The sequence below is a fragment of the Onychostoma macrolepis genome, chromosome 19, assembly GCF_012432095.1.
Source record: "Onychostoma macrolepis isolate SWU-2019 chromosome 19, ASM1243209v1, whole genome shotgun sequence".
In the NCBI taxonomy this organism is placed as follows: Eukaryota; Metazoa; Chordata; class Actinopteri; order Cypriniformes; family Cyprinidae; genus Onychostoma; species Onychostoma macrolepis.
The window spans coordinates 25,399,729-25,419,074 of record NC_081173.1 but is presented as its reverse complement, the minus strand read 5'-3'; the positions used below and the strand labels follow the sequence as shown (position 1 = coordinate 25,419,074).

The 19,346-nt window shown below is 35.9% G+C and overlaps 1 protein-coding gene across 2 annotated transcripts in view; it reads right to left on the bottom strand.

The window, feature by feature from the left end:
* trappc9 (trafficking protein particle complex subunit 9) overlaps positions 1 to 19,346 on the bottom strand; it is a 224,263-nt gene that overhangs the window by 128,207 nt on the left and 76,710 nt on the right. For both annotated transcript variants that reach the window (XM_058753279.1, XM_058753280.1), the window contains one exon: positions 18,967 to 19,118. In XM_058753279.1, coding sequence (XP_058609262.1) covers positions 18,967 to 19,118 — 152 coding nt within the window. The remainder of the gene's footprint in view (positions 1 to 18,966; positions 19,119 to 19,346) is intronic.

Below are 19,346 nucleotides of genomic sequence, written 5' to 3'. Positions count from 1 at the left end.
GTTGTAGTAATTTTGATCATTAAAAATAATAAATAAAACAATTAATTATATAAAACATAATAATATATAATAATCAATAATAATACAATTTTAGTTCAAATAATATTTAAAAATTAAACAAATTTAAATAATTAAATATTTAATTCATATAAATTGTGCACGTCTTGCATGTGACATTTCTGAAAATATTTATTATAAAAATAAAATAAAACCTAAAAAAACATTAAAAATAAAATAAAGTTGTAATTTTGAGAAATAATAATAATATATATATATATATATATATATATATATATATATATATATATATATATATATATATATATATATATATATATATATATATATATATATTTTTTTTTTTTTTTAAATAATAGAAAACAACAACAACAATTATGGTTTTAGTTCCAGTAATTTTTCATAAATTATTTTAAATATATCACACTACAATATTTCAAAGGATGGCACTATTTAAGGTCTAAGTCCACAAAATCCAATATCTGTCTAAAAAAAATTAATTAAAACTTCATTATTTATTGATTTGTTTTGCTGCTTTGCAAGTGCTGTCATTTCCTTTAGAAAATGCAAATCCAGAGTCATGCTGTGCGTGCAAGTGTGCGCACTCATTTGGACATTGCCCATTGTACTGGAAAGAAAAACTCTCTGGTATAGAAAAATAGAAAGACACGAAAAGCAACACGCATACACAGAGGACAAACCCAAAGCCCTGAGCTAAACATGCGTCTGCCTGGTTAGACAGTGAAAGGTCACTGCTTCAGCCATGAGATTCTCACGGAGAGCTGGACACAGTTTCACGCTTCTGATGCACTCCTCAATATAATACAGAATACAAAGCTTATACATATTTAACTACAATTCCACTTCAAGTAAATGTGAATGGGGGTTTGCCTGTGCAAAAGTCACCAACACAACACAAGAATGCTAGGGAATTGCTATGCAGTTTTGAAGGAGCTGTAAACAGTTGCTATGGTGTTCCACCTTGTTGCTAGGGTGATCTGGGTGGTCAAAAGAGCCCACCAGACTTTTGCATCTCGATCTTAAACCACTCTTAATTTACAGTAAGACTATATTTTTCAACAAGGTGAAAATTTGAGGTCTAATCAGAATTCATCGATACTTGGGGTGAGGGGTTTGTTCAAATGGCCTTTAGTTATAAAACAGTTTCATTGCCTAATATTGCACCATATGTCGTACACGGCAAATGTCATCGTCAAAGGGAAAAGCATCATCGCTAACCTCAAAAAAGTCTGACAGCTGATGCAATCTGACATGCATCAATCACAGCCTGATATCAAACAGATGGCGACCAAGGTCATAAATTATACATCTATATGTTAAAAAAAAGACACAGCCAGGCCAACACAGAACACCATCTGGAGTCAGAGAGAAAGACAGGTAGAAAGACTGAGAGCAGCAAAGAGAGAGACGTCAAAAATGTGCATTTCCATATGTGGAGTGATAAATTGTGTGGTGTGTGCAGATCAGAGATGGAAAAATGAATCACGGAGGAACACAAACACAGACAGAATCAGGTATTTCCTAGAAATTTCACTATATATTATATAATCTATACAACTTTAAGTATCATCCATCCATCTCTCTATCTCTCCCCATCTATCCATCCATCCATCAAATATAAAACCTTCAAACATCAAGACTTCACATTTTGTTTAAAAAAAAAAAAACACTGCAGTATGAAATTCAGTTAGTTTCTGCTTCCCTGTGTTAAATTATAATTGCAAATAATCTGTTTAAAAGCCGTATGAGGTCAAAGTTGCTGCAACAGTTTTCAGATGCCTGAAACTAAAAGACAGAGAGAAAAAAAAAACGATTTTTAAGAGCATGGATTTCCTAATGCATAGTCTAAAGTATGGACTTCTTCATTACTAGGACAGTGCATATTTCTTGTGCAAGGTATAAGAAAGCAATTTTAACAACCAACGTTTTCAAAATGGAAGCACAACTGAGTTTGTTTTAGTTTTTTGTGTTTTTGCTTTTTTGCGAGGGATTTAGAGTAGTAACTAGTTAAACATGACATAAATAATAAATAAGATAAAATAAAATAAATAAAAATACAATACAATAATAATTATATAAAAACTAAATGATGATAATACATAAATAGATAAATAATAATAATAATAATAAATAAAATTTGTTAACTTTTCGTTTTGCCAACTGAGTTTAAGTATGCACCATTTGCCCGCTGGTATCTCTGCCCTCTGTTGGCTGAGGGAGAAACTGTAGCGTGCGTGTGTTTTTACACAGATGTCTCATCAGAGTGCTCTCTGCTCATATTTTATTCATTGTTTGCTTGTGCGGGCTACAGGAGACCATGCTGCAGACAAGCCAAAACAACCGCTGTGTGCGTGAGAGAGAGAGTGTTTCAAAGGTACTGCAGCCAACAACCACCAATCTGAACCCGACGGCTCATTCTGGGTGTGTGATTCGAAGTTCATGGTGACCTTGGCTGCTCCTTGTGGGCCTCCATCCTTTAGTTAAGACATGCTGCCATCTGCTCTTTCTACATCCGTCACTGGCCTTTTTCCAAAACAACCCACGAACATCAGAAATCCAAATCCTCTCCATCCAGAACATCTCACACGTCTCTGGAGATCAACAGAATCTTTCCAAGAATTCCAAAATCCTTGCACAAATATTCTAGAGCTTCTTGGTATGTTTGAAAATCTCCCACTGACTTCAAGTTCTCCAGGAAATTTTGGACTTTGCCAATAGTACTTGGCATCTTGTTTAAAAAAAATAGTTGGGCACGACTGTTTTTCGCTTCCACAGATATGAAGCTTTTAACTTGTTAATGAGAAGGATTCACATTATAACAGATATTTCATTCTTGGACTATCGCAAAGGAAGTGTTTTCAAAAGTTCAGAGAAATATTGGGTTAAAAAAATTAATTAATTAACTAAATTAAATTAAATTAAACTAAAATATAAATATGCAAAAATGTAAAAAACTAAACTGAATGAAGAAAATAAATATAAAAAATAATATAAAATAAAACTAATAAAATATGAAAAGTAAAAAATAGAAATAAAAAATAAAACTAAACAAGACGAAATGAAATGACAAAATAAAATAAAATGGTTTGGAAATTACAACAAAAAAAAAAGAGAGAAATGTTGTCTCACCACACAAACTGGCTAAATGAGTAGTATTTTCTGGTAAACTTATTGCTCCTTTTTATATACACAATGTATCATTTTACAATACAATTTTAACAATTCTTCTGCTGTCTTGCATTATTACACATTAATGTTGTGATTATTTTCCTCCATTTTATAGTCTCAACAAAAAAGCTAGATCAAGCAATCAGACACAATGTCATCATAAAACTAAGAACTGTACTTCAGTAAAATAAAAAAACTTTTATTGGTCTAGGAGGAAAAAGCAGGCGGCATCAAAAATATCAGGGGTGACATTTAAAACATGGACGTCACTGCTTCAGAAGATATTCTTACGTATTCCAGTAGTAAAAATAGCCTGAACCATCCTGCAGAAACGTAAAATATGTTACACATTCAGTTAGCAAAGCCTCCACATCTCAGGGGGTCACAACTTGATGATAAATGCCGTTTTATCCTCAGAAAACACAGATGAATATGAACCAGAAGCGATATTCTGACGATAGTCGTGACTCTAATGGCTTCTGTCCATTCGGCTAAGATTATGAAAGCACTTAGACCACAATAACAATACGAACAGTCAGAGCTTTTTATCCTAACAGTAGCTCTGTTCCTATGTATTACAGTACTGCTGGGTAATTAGAGGCCCTAATTGGACCATCCACCGCTACATGCTGGTTGAGCCCCTGAAGGCAGCGCGTGCATCGCACAGAAGAGTTATTACAAGAAAATCTGTGTATGCGCATGGATGGAGAGTGCACAGAAAAGCTCCCCGGGCTCTTCTGGAATCCTTTCAGAGTCTTTCGAAACACTCCAGAGTCTTCTAAAGCCTTTACAGCGCTCCGTACCATTTCTGTAGTGCCCTGTGGAGCGGTGTAGCGGTTAGAGGATTAGTTTAGCCAACAATGAAAACATGCATTTGTGCACGCACATACTGAAACTTGGCATATTGCAATTAGTGATTAGACATGGGAGAACCATGGGCCCAAATTGCTAAATTTTCATTCCTGGATGGTATCAAAGCTGGCAACTGGAAGGCAATGTGCTATTTGTGCTTTTGAGAATACATTTAACCCTAGGTTATGTGAAAGTTAGAAATCAGAATAATTAAGATGTTTTAATGTTCAAAGCCTTATATGCTCACCAAGGTTTCATTTATTTGATAAAAACTACAGTAAAAAACACAATATTGTGAAATATTAATACAATTTAAAATAAATGTTTTCTAGCATTACCCCAGTCTTCAGTGTCACATGATCCTTCAGAAATTTGGTGAAATATTTCTTCTTATTATCAATGTTGAAAACGGTTGTGCTGCTTAATATATTTGTGGAAACCATGAAACACTACCATTCAAAAGTTTGGAGTAATATTAAAAAATAAATAAATACTTTGATTCAGCAAGGATGCACTAAATTTGTCAAAAGTGGCAGTAAAAACATTTTTAATGTTTATAATGATTTCTATTTCAAATAAATGCTGTTATTATATTTATCAACACTGAAAAAATGAGCAGCTAACAGTAACCGAGTAGGAAATCGGTATATTAGAGTGATTTCTGAAGGATCATGTGACACTGACGACTGGAGTAATGATGCTGAAAATTCAGCTTTGCATCACAGGAATAAATTACATTTTAAAATATACTCAGATATAGTTATCTTAGATTGTAATATTATTTCATAAAATTACTATTTTTGCTGTATTTATTTATCATATAAACAAAGCCATAGTGAGCATAAGACTTTCAAAATAATTTTTAAAATTGTAATTATTCCAAATTTTTGACCGGCAATATAAAAAGAACTCTACAATGTAAGAACTTCACAAATCCCTAAAACATTAGTCAGCATCCTGATACTGCAGGGAATTTAGGCTAGCCAGAAGAGTAGTAGCGTTTACGCTAACTGAAGCGTCTAGCAATCTGTTTTAATTAAGAGTGCTGGCAGGAGCTAGAGGGGCATGCAGCGTTCAAAGCTTCCTTCAGCCCACAGAGAGCTGCCATCTGATCTACTGCCTCAATCATGACCCAGCATTTCACCGGGGAACTGAATGTAGTGCAGAAACAAAAGTACAACCCGGGTCATGTCTGGAGTATTTGTGGTGGTCTGGATGAGGGCTCAAAACCCACTTAGACCCCAAAAAACCATCAGACTGACATGTAAAGAATGTAAAGAAGTTATTTCTTCTGGTCTCAAACGTTTGAACGGTAGTTTATGAAATAGTCTTTAAAGGAGACTTTTTTGTACCCCTTTTTACAATATGTAATATAAGTCTCAGGTGTCCCCAGAATGTGTCTGTGAAGTTTTAGCTTTTCAGACCATTTTGAAAATGCCTATTTTGAGTGGAAGCAGAAACACGCTATTTTAGTGCATGTCTCTTTAAATGAAAATGAGCTGCTGCTCCCCCCCTTTCAGAATAGGGTTGTGCACTTACAGCTCGTATCTCAGATACTCTGCTAAAAAAAACATCTGTTTGGTTTTCACTAGCACCTCTATCGTGCTGAAATCATGCATTTTAAACCATATTAGTTTAAACTTTCTGAGCACACACAAACGAAGCACGCACACAGAAAGTGGCTGTCATTCAGGATGTGAGTACTAAACTAAGTTCTCTTTCATGTCTTATTGCGCTTAAACTGTCAAATACACACAAGTTTGTTAAAAACACACAAGTTACAAAAACAGTCGGTTATGTCTGTGAAAGAAAGCTGGGAAAGAAATTGCATGTTTATATTAGATCTGTGTGGCAGCAGCGTAATATACAGTAAATCAATCAATTAATCCACTGATCTCTTGTCTCCTCTGATGCTGGGACTCTAAATAGTGTTCTGTGCTCATCAGTGCAGCCAAAGATAGAACAGTTAGCATGCTTTGCTCGAACTTCCGCCATGGCGTTAGAACTGGTACACTGTTGTCGCTTGCGAAAACACAATGTCGGAGCCGTGGGTGGATACGTGCAGATTAAGGGGCGGCAATATTATAATAAGATCCCCTTTCTACGTCATTGTGGGAACGAAATCAGAGCGGCTCTTTTTTTCACAAGCTTGCAGAGAAAGGCTTGCCAAAAAAATTGACTGGGTTGTTCTTTTTCATGATTTCTGGGTTGGTAGATGCACAGGGGACCCGATTATAGCACTTAAACACGAGAAAAGTTTTTTGTGTTTTCTACAATTCTGCTTGAGGATAGATAGTTAAACTGCTAAGTTGCTAAAATAAATAAAATGTAAAAAAAACAAACTGTGGCTGAATGCTGATGGCACTAACCTGGCTCACTTTAGCAAACTTTATGCACTAGAAGTATACAGTGCCCTCTAAAAGTTTTCCAGTGCCCTAGGCAAAGTGGGGTTTTGGACAATATCAGCAAAAATCCTGGCATAATAATGCATTAAAGTAATTTTAGCAATAATACTGAGCATTAATAATGATTTTAATTTAGATTACCTAAAAAAAATGTTAATCTATACACATCACAATCAGCCTGTGATGCCTGATTACTGGATTAAATGTGACCCAGGATTTGTTTTTGAAGATTATTGGATCAGCACATATTTATAGCTTTACTAATTGAGTGCCAAATAAAGTTAGTAAACAACCAATCAAAACACTGTTCCGAGGTGCTTTAGAAACAGCTGCAGTGTTTTGCTATATTCTCAATTCATTTTCATTATTAAAAGTTTTCATAGTTTGTGCTGTCACTTATTACAAAATAATCAAAATTCCACTTTTCGCTTCCAACCTTTTAAGGGCACTGCATGCTGGCATTCCCTAATTATGCACAAGACTGTGCACCATAGGATTTCCCTATACCAGTAACTATTTTCAGCCTTAAGGTTTAAGAAACACTATAATTGTAATTCTAGTGCATCCTTAAGGTGATCATATAATTCATTTTATTGCATACTTAAGAGGAATTGAAACACTAATATAATTCAGAGGTGATCCTATATTCATATTCTATCTAGTGCATATTGTAGGGATACTACAATTGATACTAATCTATAGTGAATAAGTGTGTGCATAAGGAAATATTAATCAGAGTGCATACCTAAGAGGACAATATGGTGCACTAGTTCACACTTTCATGCAAGTTCAAGCATATATCTTAGTACATACTGCAGTGTACATGGTAATATTTTAGGTTCAATAATAAGGTTCGATTTAACAAAAGATAATACAACAGCTAATAAAAACAAGTCCATGCATTATAAAAAAGCATGAATTAACAATAGTAGAAAATGTATAAATAAACATTAACCCAGATTAATAAATGCATAAATAAAAAAAATACATGCATCAATAAATCAACAAATGCATGTATAAATGCATAACTACATGCTTAAATAAGTAATTTAGTGCATGTGTAAATGCATAAACAATGCATAAATTAATAAACGCATAAAAAAATAAATACATGCATCAATAAATTAACAAAAGGCATGTGTAAATGCAAAAAACAAAGTGTACAGTAAACATATAAATAAATGCATATCTAAATGAATAACTACCTAAACAGTTCATTGTTAGTTATGAATAGTACAATATGTATTAATTAATATTAACCCAAATCAATAAATACATAAATTAAAAAAGATGCATGAATACATGCATCAATTAATCAACAAATGCATGTGTAAATGCATAACTAAACAAACAAACAAACAAATCTGTTTATTTCTCTGTTAGTTCATGACCTAATGCATTAACCAGTGTTAACCGACTGAAACTTATAAAGCATTACCATGAATACTCTTTTTGCCTGGCTTGGAAAAAAAAAAAAAAATCTAAAAATGAAGCAGAGGTTAAGATGAAGCAAAACATAAATACTGGAGCATTCTCAATAGAAAACAGGAATCAACAGGAAGCAAGAACACAGGGAACTACCAAAAGAGCAGCACTGTGTCTGAACATCATCGAGATGGAAAGAGACAAAACTGCAGGTGATTCACAGATCTGCTCACAGAAGCCAGGTCTCGACCACACACACAGCAGGTCAACAGGCGTGTGTTTTTGACAGCACGACAGAACGCAAATCATAACGGGGACAGCTAAAAATGGAACTGAAGTGCATGTCCTTGTGTCTGCACCGGAGTGGAATGAACTTCAGTCAAGCTGCATCACATCAAACTGCAGATAGGCCCGTCCCAGAGAGACTGACTGCATGCTGAGCTTATGGAAGATAAAGTTTGACAGTGGGATTTATGATTGCGTCCCGCACTGCTGTTTTGATACGCGTAGGAAGACAGGACAATGTAGAAAGCTAAATCAGTTTTGAGGCCAGGACTCAGCTGAAACAGGAAAACTCCCGCTAAAGTAATTACTGAAGTTAACTAACAAAAGAAAATGCTGGTGCAATCCTCAAAGACGGGGAAAATGTTTTCTTCCAAGACTACAAAACCCTGAGAAATATCATTTTTCATTTGGAACATGCTGTCAGGGGTGAAATATAGCGGCGGCGCTGCATATGGGTGCAGGTATGGAGGTTTCTGTATCAGGTGGCATAAATAAAAACTGCTGTGGGCGGCACAGGATGCGGTCCATCCCCATATCTCACTCCTCAGTTTTCTGTTCAGTTATATTCAATGTCAAATACAGCACCCGTTTCTGGCTCTACCTGCGACAGAGGAAAGCGAGAGCGTGTGTGTTCCTTTGCCTTCAGGCTGCCTGGGAAACAAGCCTGGGTTGCTATTGAGCGCTCAAGTACGTGTAGAGACTCACTAGAGGATGGAGAAACAAGACAGAAGGTGAGAGGGAAAGAAATGTGGTAAAGACGAGTCCAGAAGCTGCCGAGTCTGACGGTTTCTGTCACAGCGGCCCTCTCTTAAGCAGCGAGAACATGGACAGATCCACTCACTAAACATGTCTGGTGAAAGACAGACTCTAAGGGCATTTTCACATCACATTTTTCCTGGAAATACTTCAGAAATCAGATCTGGTGTGCGGTATTTTCTGCCAGCTGTTTAGAAACTGAACTAGCGATTTCTTTTAAGTCGGTTCTTTTCAGTGAATTTTTCAGACGAGTAAGTCTGAATCGGTTTGTGATTCACTTTGAATGTGAATTAGTTTGTGGTTTAGCCCTAATCGTTTGATGGTTCAGTCTAAAACTAACTGTGATTTCAGCTGAATCAGGTTGTGGTTCATTCTGAATCGTTCATGATTCAGTCCAATCAGTTTGTGGTCCAATCCGGTTCATGATCCTGCCCGAATTGGTTCGTGGTTTAGCCTGAATCAGTTTGCTATTCATTTTGAATCCGTTCGTGACTTAGACCAAACCATTGTGAATTAGTTTGTGGTTCAGCCCTAACGATTTTGTGGTTCAGTCTGAAACTACCTGTGATTCCAGTCATTCTGAATTGTTCATGATTCAGTCCAATCCAATCCAGTTTATGATTTAGTCCAAATAGGTTCATGATTCTGCCTGTATCACTTCGTTGTTCAGCCCAAATCACTTTGTTACTCAGCCCAAATCAGTTCAAGATTCCAAATCAGATCATGATACAGTCAGAATTGGATCATGGTTATGTCTGAAATTGTTGGCAGTTTAAATCAATTCACGGCTGAATCTGAATCATTTGGTCAGTTCACCCATGCACTCCCTCTGTAAAACTGCTATTTAGAATCAAATCTACTGGTGTCTGATTTGTGAATGAATAATTATTTTGTTCTTGTGACTGTTCTTTTCAATAAATTTTTTAAACATGTAACCAAGTCTGAATCTGTTTTTGAATTAATTTGATGTTGATTCAGTCCACAAGATGTTTGTGTATCAGTCCGAATCAGTTTGCAATTTAGCCTCAATCAGCATTTGAATCTAGTCAGAATTAGTTTATGGTTCAGTCTGAACAATTAGCTGTTCAGTCTAAATCAGTTCATAATTCAGTCTCAATTCAGTCTCAATTGAACAGTTCATTCACAAAATTTTGGGACACTGAACTGCAGGTAAAAAGTGTCAAAACCAAACACAAAAACATATATCTCAAAACACCCTAAAAGGCTTTATGCGCTGCCCACTGGAGAGGTTTTTTGGAGCGTTCTGTAATGAGTCCAAAAAGCAGACAGGACATTATAATTGTGGATGTTTGAGACTTGTGTTTGGTGGCTGTTGATGAGCCCACAGGTCCAGACTTGTAGGCTCATCAAGGAAGAAAACATCATTAGCTTCATGGCGCAATAAAGAATCACTTTGATTTCCACATGAGGGTCATTTGCCACGGGGACAATTTGCTCTGGCAATACGAGAGGAAAAGAGAGAGCGAGAATAGAAAGAAACATAAAAACTACTGTAAGTGCATGTGGGGCTGAAGTGACCTTATGAGAATTCAATCATGGTCGACGTGCCCAGAACTATCTTCTTCAATTAAAACACAGCAGCTCCTAGCTTCTCATTTCCTGTCCACATCCACATCTACTTCCACATCCCTCTATCGTTTCCCTTACTTTTGACTGAAATGAGCTTTTGAGCCCCCAAAGATGTTGTTAAGTCATTGAAAAGATACAGCAATTACAGGGCTCCAAACTGCGACTAAAACGGTCGCATTTGCGACCAAAAATATTAATTTGCGAGTGAAGTTTTTGCTGAGGTCGCCAATGGCGACTATGTTATGACTTGATTTTTTTTCCTGATTGTTTTGCGATCACATCTTTTATGTCCACGTACTAAACTGAGACGATGCGCATCAAAGTTTTAATGAAAAAAAAAAAGAGTTTCAAACGGTCCCCATCTCTGGCGAAATGCCTGCTAAACGCAGCTCAGTTGTGCAGCGCGAGAGATAAAAATGACGGAGTCGTGCAAAGTGAAAGTGCAGAAAAGCAGTGTCTATTTCATGCACAACTTGAACAAACTTCAACAGGTAAAGCTGTCAGCTGTGTGGATATTGGCAATATCGTTAACAATTCTCGTTTATAATCATTACTAATATGGCTTCTTGTTATCAAGATCTTTAGTCTATATGCTGAGTTCTGTAAATGCGTGAACTTATTAGCCTGTTTGCAGCGCACTTGCCGTCCAGTAATCACAATAAGCTTTGTGCTTTGTTACTTTTTAATAAACAAAGTATCAGCTTTAACATTCTGCCAAATTCATAACAAAATTCATAAAATAAATACGGTTTTGGCACTCTTTAATGCGGCAGGCGCAATCGCTTTAGCGCCTCAGTTCAAGCGGCAAGTGAACCCATTATATCTTTCTCTATTATAGTATGAAATGAAGGTGAATTAATATCAAAAGGTAGGCTATTTTATAAGAGAGCCTACACTTATTGAAATGTCTCATGTAATCGCTCATTCTGTCTCAAACTGTGGAAATCTTGTAAAGCTTGTAAACAATGCCACGTAACAATACCTAACCACTGGCCATCCATAAGCTCATCAGTCAGCTAGAAAAATAATTATAAAGAGGAGCATTTTGCTATATTTATTCACTCTTGCATATTAATATTTTTACTTAACCTGTTGTCTACATGATAAAAAAGGCAAAAACCGACTGGATGTGTGAGAGATTTGACAACATTTCTATAGGATGCATAGAGGAGGAGCCCAAACTAACACTGTAAAAAGCGATCTTTTTCTTTAAAAATTGAGGAAACCCAGGGCTCGCAAAATCGCGGGGTTATTGCGTTTTCCAAAATGTATCACTGCCCTGCCCAGCGGGCTAACTTAAATACTGTGGGTCTTTAAAAACCTCTCAATTTACAGCCATAAAAAGTTTTAAATATGTTAAATGGTATAAGAAAAGTCTTAATTATAATTTCAAGAGGTCTTACAGTTGAGGATGGAAAGACAAGAACCGCGATACAGCTGGATTAAACTTCAAAAGGCAATGATGTCATTGAATAAATATGAGTTTGGTGTAGGGAATATTAACAAGTCCCGCCCATTTGGAGCTGGCTCCAACCTCCGTTTATATCTATCTCGGAGAAGCCGCTATATTTGCTCCTAAAGCACCAACTTAATGCACAATTAAAGAAATACAATAAGTATTGTTCACTTTTTATTTTAAGTTGGACCAACTTAAATTTATTAAATTGCAATTACTTAAAAGTTCTTATGGTCCATGATATTGGTACAGATTCTGTGTAATTCTTTGTGACTGTATATTTCAAGTTGGAAAAGACGTTTAGTTCCCACTTTAAGTGAACCTTAGTTCCCAGGTCATCTACAAGATGGATTAAAATGCTGATAAATCAAGAAAAGAGTAGACAAACACATGATTGTATGATTGAAATGTCAAAATGTAAAAAAAACAAATAAATAAAACACGTTTATTCTGTGGCACCTAAAAAAATAATTTGGCGCCTAAGTTTTTTCTTATAGGAGCCAATGGCTCCTTACTCGATTTTTTTGTCTGGAGCCCTGAATTAGCATAAATATAAAACACACACAAATACTGTGTAAAACAGTCCACTTTTAAATTATATTAAACCATTTTTATCAGTGCATTTCAGTATTAAATATATTTAAATTAAATTAAATATTAAATATATTTAGCAGAGCTTTAACTATGATATGATATGATATGATATGATATGATATGATATGATATATGACATGATATGAGATATATGACATGATATGAGATATATGATATGATATGATATGATATGATATGATATGATATATAGGGTTGGGTACCGAAACCCGGTACCAATATGGCACCGGTACCTATGTAACCGGTATGTACTAGAACCGAATCAGAACGGAGATTTCGGTGCCTCATTTCGGTGCCATGCCTGAGCGATCGATTTAAATATTTGTCCTTTGTTTCTCCAAAACGAACGTAAGAAGCATCACCGGCACCTCACGTGAAAAATAATTTCCCGACTGAGAAAATGCACGTGAACTAAAGTCGGAAAGCTCTAATAATACAAGTCCAACAAATCTTTGTAGTAACGCGAGCGTGCTGTTTTCACATTCCGACTTAAAAGCACAACTCGGGAAATGAGCGCATCCGAGGAGCGCGTGAATGCAGTTGCACACTCGCTCTGACGGCAGCAGGTAGCCCTCCATTAACTAGCTAAGCTAAACATTCTTAAATTAAAATGCCTAAAGCTAAAATTATCTTGTATTCACGTTTTTAAACCTGTTGTCCAACAAAAGAGAACACTATAACCTTTTTAGTCCACAACACCAGTTAAATGCTTCCTTTTGTGATCTGATGTAGCTTCTTGTTACAGAATGATGCAGAAAATATGTTCCATAGGCTACTAATACATCGATTGGCAATGGATTATAAATATACTTAATTATTATGAAAATACCAGAGATGGCTTGAATAACACAGATAAACTATACACTGTCGTAGTCGAGTGTTTATTGTATTTGTTTTATCATTCAAAACGTTTATATCTTGTTTACTCCGTTACATCCATAGCAATGCATTTGTCCATATTGGGGATTTCCTGGAGCTTCATGAGTTCGCTACTTCTGTGACTGGATATGTGGATTTTTTTGTGTGAGGGCGCCCTCTGGCATCCAGTATGAATGAAAAAGACATGTGTTTAGTGCTAATGGCCAATCCAATTATTAATTGGTCATTTTTATTTATTTTTTATTATTTTTAAGTATCGGTTCAGGCACCGTTTAGGCACCGGTACCGTTTTAAAAGTATCGATTTGGCACCGGTATCGAAAAAACCCCAAACGATACCCAACCCTAATGATATATATATGATATGATATATGTGACCCTGGACCACAAAACCAGTCTTAAGTCACTGGGGTATATTTGTAGCAATAGCCAAAAATACATTGTATGGGTCAAAATTATAGATTTTTCTTTTATGCCAAAAATCATTAGGATATTAAGTAAAGATCATATTCCATGAAGATATTTTGTAAATTTCCTACTGTAAATATATCAAAACTTAATTTTTGATTAGTAATATGCATAGCTAAGAACTTAATCTGGACAACTTTAAAGGTGATTTTCTCAATATTTTGATTTTTTTTTTTTTGCACCCTCAGATTCCAGATTTTCAAATAGTTGTATCTCGACCAAATTGTATCCTATCCTAACAAACCATACATCAATGGAAAGATTATTTATTCAGTTTTAAGATCATGTATAAATCTCAATTTCAAAAAAACTGACCCTTATGACTGGTTTTGTGGCCCCAGGTCACATATATATGATATGATATATGATATGATACACTTACATTTATTCATTTGGCAGACACTTTTATCCAAAGTGACTTACAATTGAGGAATACAACAAGCGATTTATCATAAGATGGCAATAAACACAAGAAGTGCCTGTTATACACGGTTATATATAATATAATATAATATAATATAATATAATATAATATAATGTTTAAAAAAGTTTATTTTGGGATAGGCATTTGATAGCTCATTGGTAGCATATGTAATGGTATAAATTTGCATGCATAATAATAATAATAATAATAATAATAATAATAATAATAACAACAACAACTTAAGTTCCTGCATCCTTAAAGACTAAGAATTATTCAAATTTAGAAATGTTTAGTTATAAAACCCAAGATGTGAAACAGACAGGTGAGCTAGTTAGTGTCTGGAGATCCTGGTTTATGCACAGCAGAGACGGGAAGCGCTTTGACATTTCCAGATCCAAATGGGACACGATTCATGGATATTCTCTCTCTCTCCTGGTTTCTTTTCCTTTGGCCATGTCAACAGCTAGCAGGAAACTAGACATGATATTTATAGTTCTACTGCAGCCTTCAGGAGATCATCTCTCTGCCTCTCTCCCTCGCTCTACTCTAGGGCATTTCGACTCTCAAAAGAGAGAGACGATATACAAACAAATGTGTGTGTGAACGCACCCTCAGGATGTTTTGAAAAATCATGCCATGTAATATTCAATTGAGTGAGTAAACCTCTATAGGGATGCATCCAATCCATATCTTTTAGCATTAATAACCAACAAAATGCAGCTCAATTGCATTTCTAGACTCATCGCAAACCACACAGGTGCTTTTTGCAGGTGTTTTGCCAGGTGTGAACAAATGCATTTGATTTAAGCAATTAAAAACAACTCAAAATGGGCGATTCTTGGCCAAAATAATCTGCAAAGTGGACTAGGCCTGTCAACAGTCAAAAAAATCAGCTCTGTGAAACTAACAGGAACATGACAATGCAATCATTTACTACATTTGGAAAGTAATTCTGTCTGAATTTCAACAGCAAACTGATGCTTTTTTTTCTCTCTCTCCTTTTCTTTTCCTGAATGTAGAGAAACCCAAATAGGATGTCTGAAGAGACATTGGTTATTTTCTTATTTCAGATATCATGTCCCATCAGACAGAACCACTCAAGCTTAACAAGCCTTCTTACATAAAACATAACAGTAAAATTCTAAATCTCTCCTCTCATAAATATTTCTTAAATTTGGGTATTTATTTATTGGTGATATTTACCAAGTCAAGCATCGCTATTATTATTGCTCATATTTTAGGTCAGTGATTTGAACAAACCTTAAAAGTTAACTACTAAACTCCAGAGTAGGGCTGGGCGATATATCGAATATTAGCGATAATATCGCAATAATTATGACGATGATGTCAAATTTGAAAATATCGTGAATATCGAATATTTCAAATTGAAGCATACTTTCCCGAAAGAACGCACCGAACGTCCAATATTACGTCCCCTTAAGTATTACCGCTCAAGGGACGTGAGGTAGCTTTCATTAGTGTGGTTGCCAGATACCAAGAGTTCAAATCCCCGAATCAGAGCTTCCCTGTTACAAGGATACATTTTCTGCCCGGTGTTATGCTTATTTTAAGCAATCTGGCAACCATGTGCATGCTCCTCATTGCGGAAGCGCCTCCGACGATGATCTGAAATCACTGACAAACAAGCTGGAGTTTAGCATCTAAATGAAAGTGTCACTCAATCAGTCTGTGTTCTGTCATGAGATCTTGACTGTATTGTTTGCAATTGTGATTGCTGAATAAATGCACTTACTCAACCGCTGTTGTTTGAATAGAGAAAAATAGGCTATTGCAATTTGTAATTACTATTAGGATTTTCACTGTTATAATATTTTTTATTTGTTTTACCAGTTTTCATAATATAGACAGAGAGAGTGCATAAGTCTTTGGTTGTAATTTATTTTATATATATTTGTGCTCATGGTGGTGGATCATCCATAAGGCACATTTCCCCAAATTTGCAAAATTAGCTAAGAAATACCTATGTGTTCCAGCAACTAGCTCCCCATCTGAGAGGGTTTTAGTGCCTGTGGGAACATGCCACGGAGCTTCTCTTAAATCAGACAGTTGACAGATTTGTGTTCTTAGCTACAAACTTGTCAAATAAACACTTATCCCAGTTTAATTATTTCCCCCATTTGCACAGTATAAATTGTCAATTGCATGCACTAAAAAGTTGACAGAATGCAGGTTCTGTACTTGTTTTGCATTACTTAAGTTACATGTGTTCATTTAATAAAAAGCAGTAAGTGATCACTTGGTCTAGATCTTTTTTTTTTTTTTTAATTCTTAAATTTGCACTAAACATTTTATATTCACTTTGTAACAATAGCTGTTCTATCTAAATTGTTTTTGTTGTTGTTTTTTTATTAATGGGGGCAAAAGAAAATAATTGTTTTTTTAATTATTTAAAAGCAAATGCAAACATATCGAGATATATATATTGAATATCGGAAAAAATTTGAAAATAGAGAGATCAATTTTTTTTTATATCGCCCAGCCCTACTCCAGAGTGTGACTTCTTTTACTATATTCACCAGACAGACAATAAATAAGAGAGAAAACTCTAACAGATGTACACTGCAGGAGAATCCCGAGTTATATTTAGAGATCAGAATATCAAAGAAATTTGAGAGTGGAGTCTTTTTTACTCAACCACCAAGCAACCACCCAGAACACCCTGGCAACTACATAACATGCTTAAACCCACTAACAACTTAGCAACAACTAAACAAACTGGAAACCAATGAAATTTCCATAGCAACAGAGTTGCAGTCACATTTGAGATTCTCTTCAGAAAATATTTAGCTTTTAAAGGGGTCATGAACTACCTTTTTTGTTTTGTAAAGGTCCACTTATAATGTAATGAAGATTTTTACATCAAAAAACATCATAATTTAGAAGTAATGTGCTATTTTCTGACCTATTTTTGACCCCTCTCATCTGAACACTCTGTTTGAATAGGTAGCCAAGTTCTTACTGACGCGGTCTTGATCTTTATTAAAAATAACATTCATTCACGCTTTCCTAACTTTGGGATAAGTAGGCAGGCAACACAAACGCTGTTTTTCCACAACTTGGCACTGCAGAGCGTCTTGTTGCCTTCAGAGCCATCATTATTGCTTGTTTTCTGTGTAGGCCTGCGTTCGCCTCTCGTCATTTACACTATGCGCATAAATCGGTGGGAGGGGCTACAGTAGAAGTGTAGTGACGTAGAAGCAGGCGTTGATCTTCTACGGAGGCTGTGCTCATCCCATCAGAGTAGAACATTCCAAAAGCTATCGTTATGGCAGACTGGCTTCAATATAAACTGTTCTTAGCCTAACGACAACATTTTAGGTTCCTTGTCCAACTACCCACACTTGCAGTCTTGGCCACTTGAGAGCGTGTGCACACGACAGGAAGTAAGTGCGCAAGACTGTCTCAGGTCTTCAAAACGCCAAAGTGCAGTGCCCTTAACGCACACTAAATCCACACTATATCGAATACCGCTCCGGAGTGCTATTCAAGTCTTAGTGTATCCCATCATGCATCATGTTTTGGAATAAATTGTGAGATTTTTTCCGAAATTTCATGAGATGTCACAGAAACCTTTCCAATGTAAGTTAAATATTAATAAAACAATTAAGATATTATTACATATAATTTGGTAGAAAACTAAAGTGTTGCACATTTTATTGGTGCAAAGATGAGTCGTGGTGATATTTATATTGTACAACATTTGCAACTGCTTTTCATCACTTAATTAGAAGCACCACAAATTAAATTGTGTCATGTTATAGAGACTACTGAACAGACATTGTTGATTTTAAAATGCCAAGTATTTAAAATAAAAATAAAGCTACGTAAACACTTGTAATTTATTCCTGTGATGCCAATTTAATGCTGTGATTTATTTCTGTGATTCCAATATAAACACACTATACACACTATGAACAAAAACAAATAAGCGTACAAGATTAGATGACTGTTGAACAACTAGTTAATTATTCTCCCCATGATCCAATTGAGTTTTTCCAACTATGGACGTTCACAAATGTCCCTATAGTGAGATTTTGTCAAATTTAGCTCTTTCTGGGGACAAATCCCTCACTAAAGTACTGCTAAGTAAATCCACACACACATACACACACGGCTCAGTCAAAGGACACTTCCACAACAACTTCAAAGGAAAGACAGTGTGTGTGTGTCCGTGCCTGTAGAGGCCACCTGCTCAGTCACCGATGCTGAAAGCAGTCTGGGATTAGAGAAGACACACACACACACACAGAGTCCAAAGACAATGCTTTTCATGTCTGCATGTGTGTGGAATACCACTAAGAGCACTGCACAGTCTTATTTTCCATCCTCAAAGACGCAGAGATAGAGGTGCGTAAAAGCAGACGTCTTTATTCAAAGAGAGAGCACATCAAAACAGTGGAGTCATGTGGAAATTTCAGATGGGCTCGAGTGATCAGACTAATGCACAGACTCTATTACGAACTCGCAACAATCAGCGCAGCCTTTGAACCTCCGTCCCATTACAGTACGTGCGTCGTATCAAAAACGCTGCAGCATTTACCGCTCGATACAGAGTGGCACGGCGTTTAGACTGTGTGTTGCGTATACCTTTAGTGCTGAGGGTTTTAGACGTCAGCTCCAGCGTGTTCAGCGTCTCCGTGCCGATATTCTCCAGGGTGATGGTCAGCTGCTGCGTCTCTCCATTAAACAGCTGCAGAGACACGCTGGTGGACAGGTCTTCGCTGGACAGATGAGCCGACCTGGACCAAGACAAAAAATACAAAGCATAACATCATTAAATGTTCATTAGGGGTGCAAATAATTGCTTTGACAACAATTCAGCTGTGTTTTTCTTAAGATGTGTGATGCATAATGACATTTTGTCACAATTTGATGTGATTTTTAATATTTTGGCCTGATTCTAAATGCATAAATGTAAAAACTTTTTTTTAACACACTGAGGACACAAACATAAATTGCAGGGACAA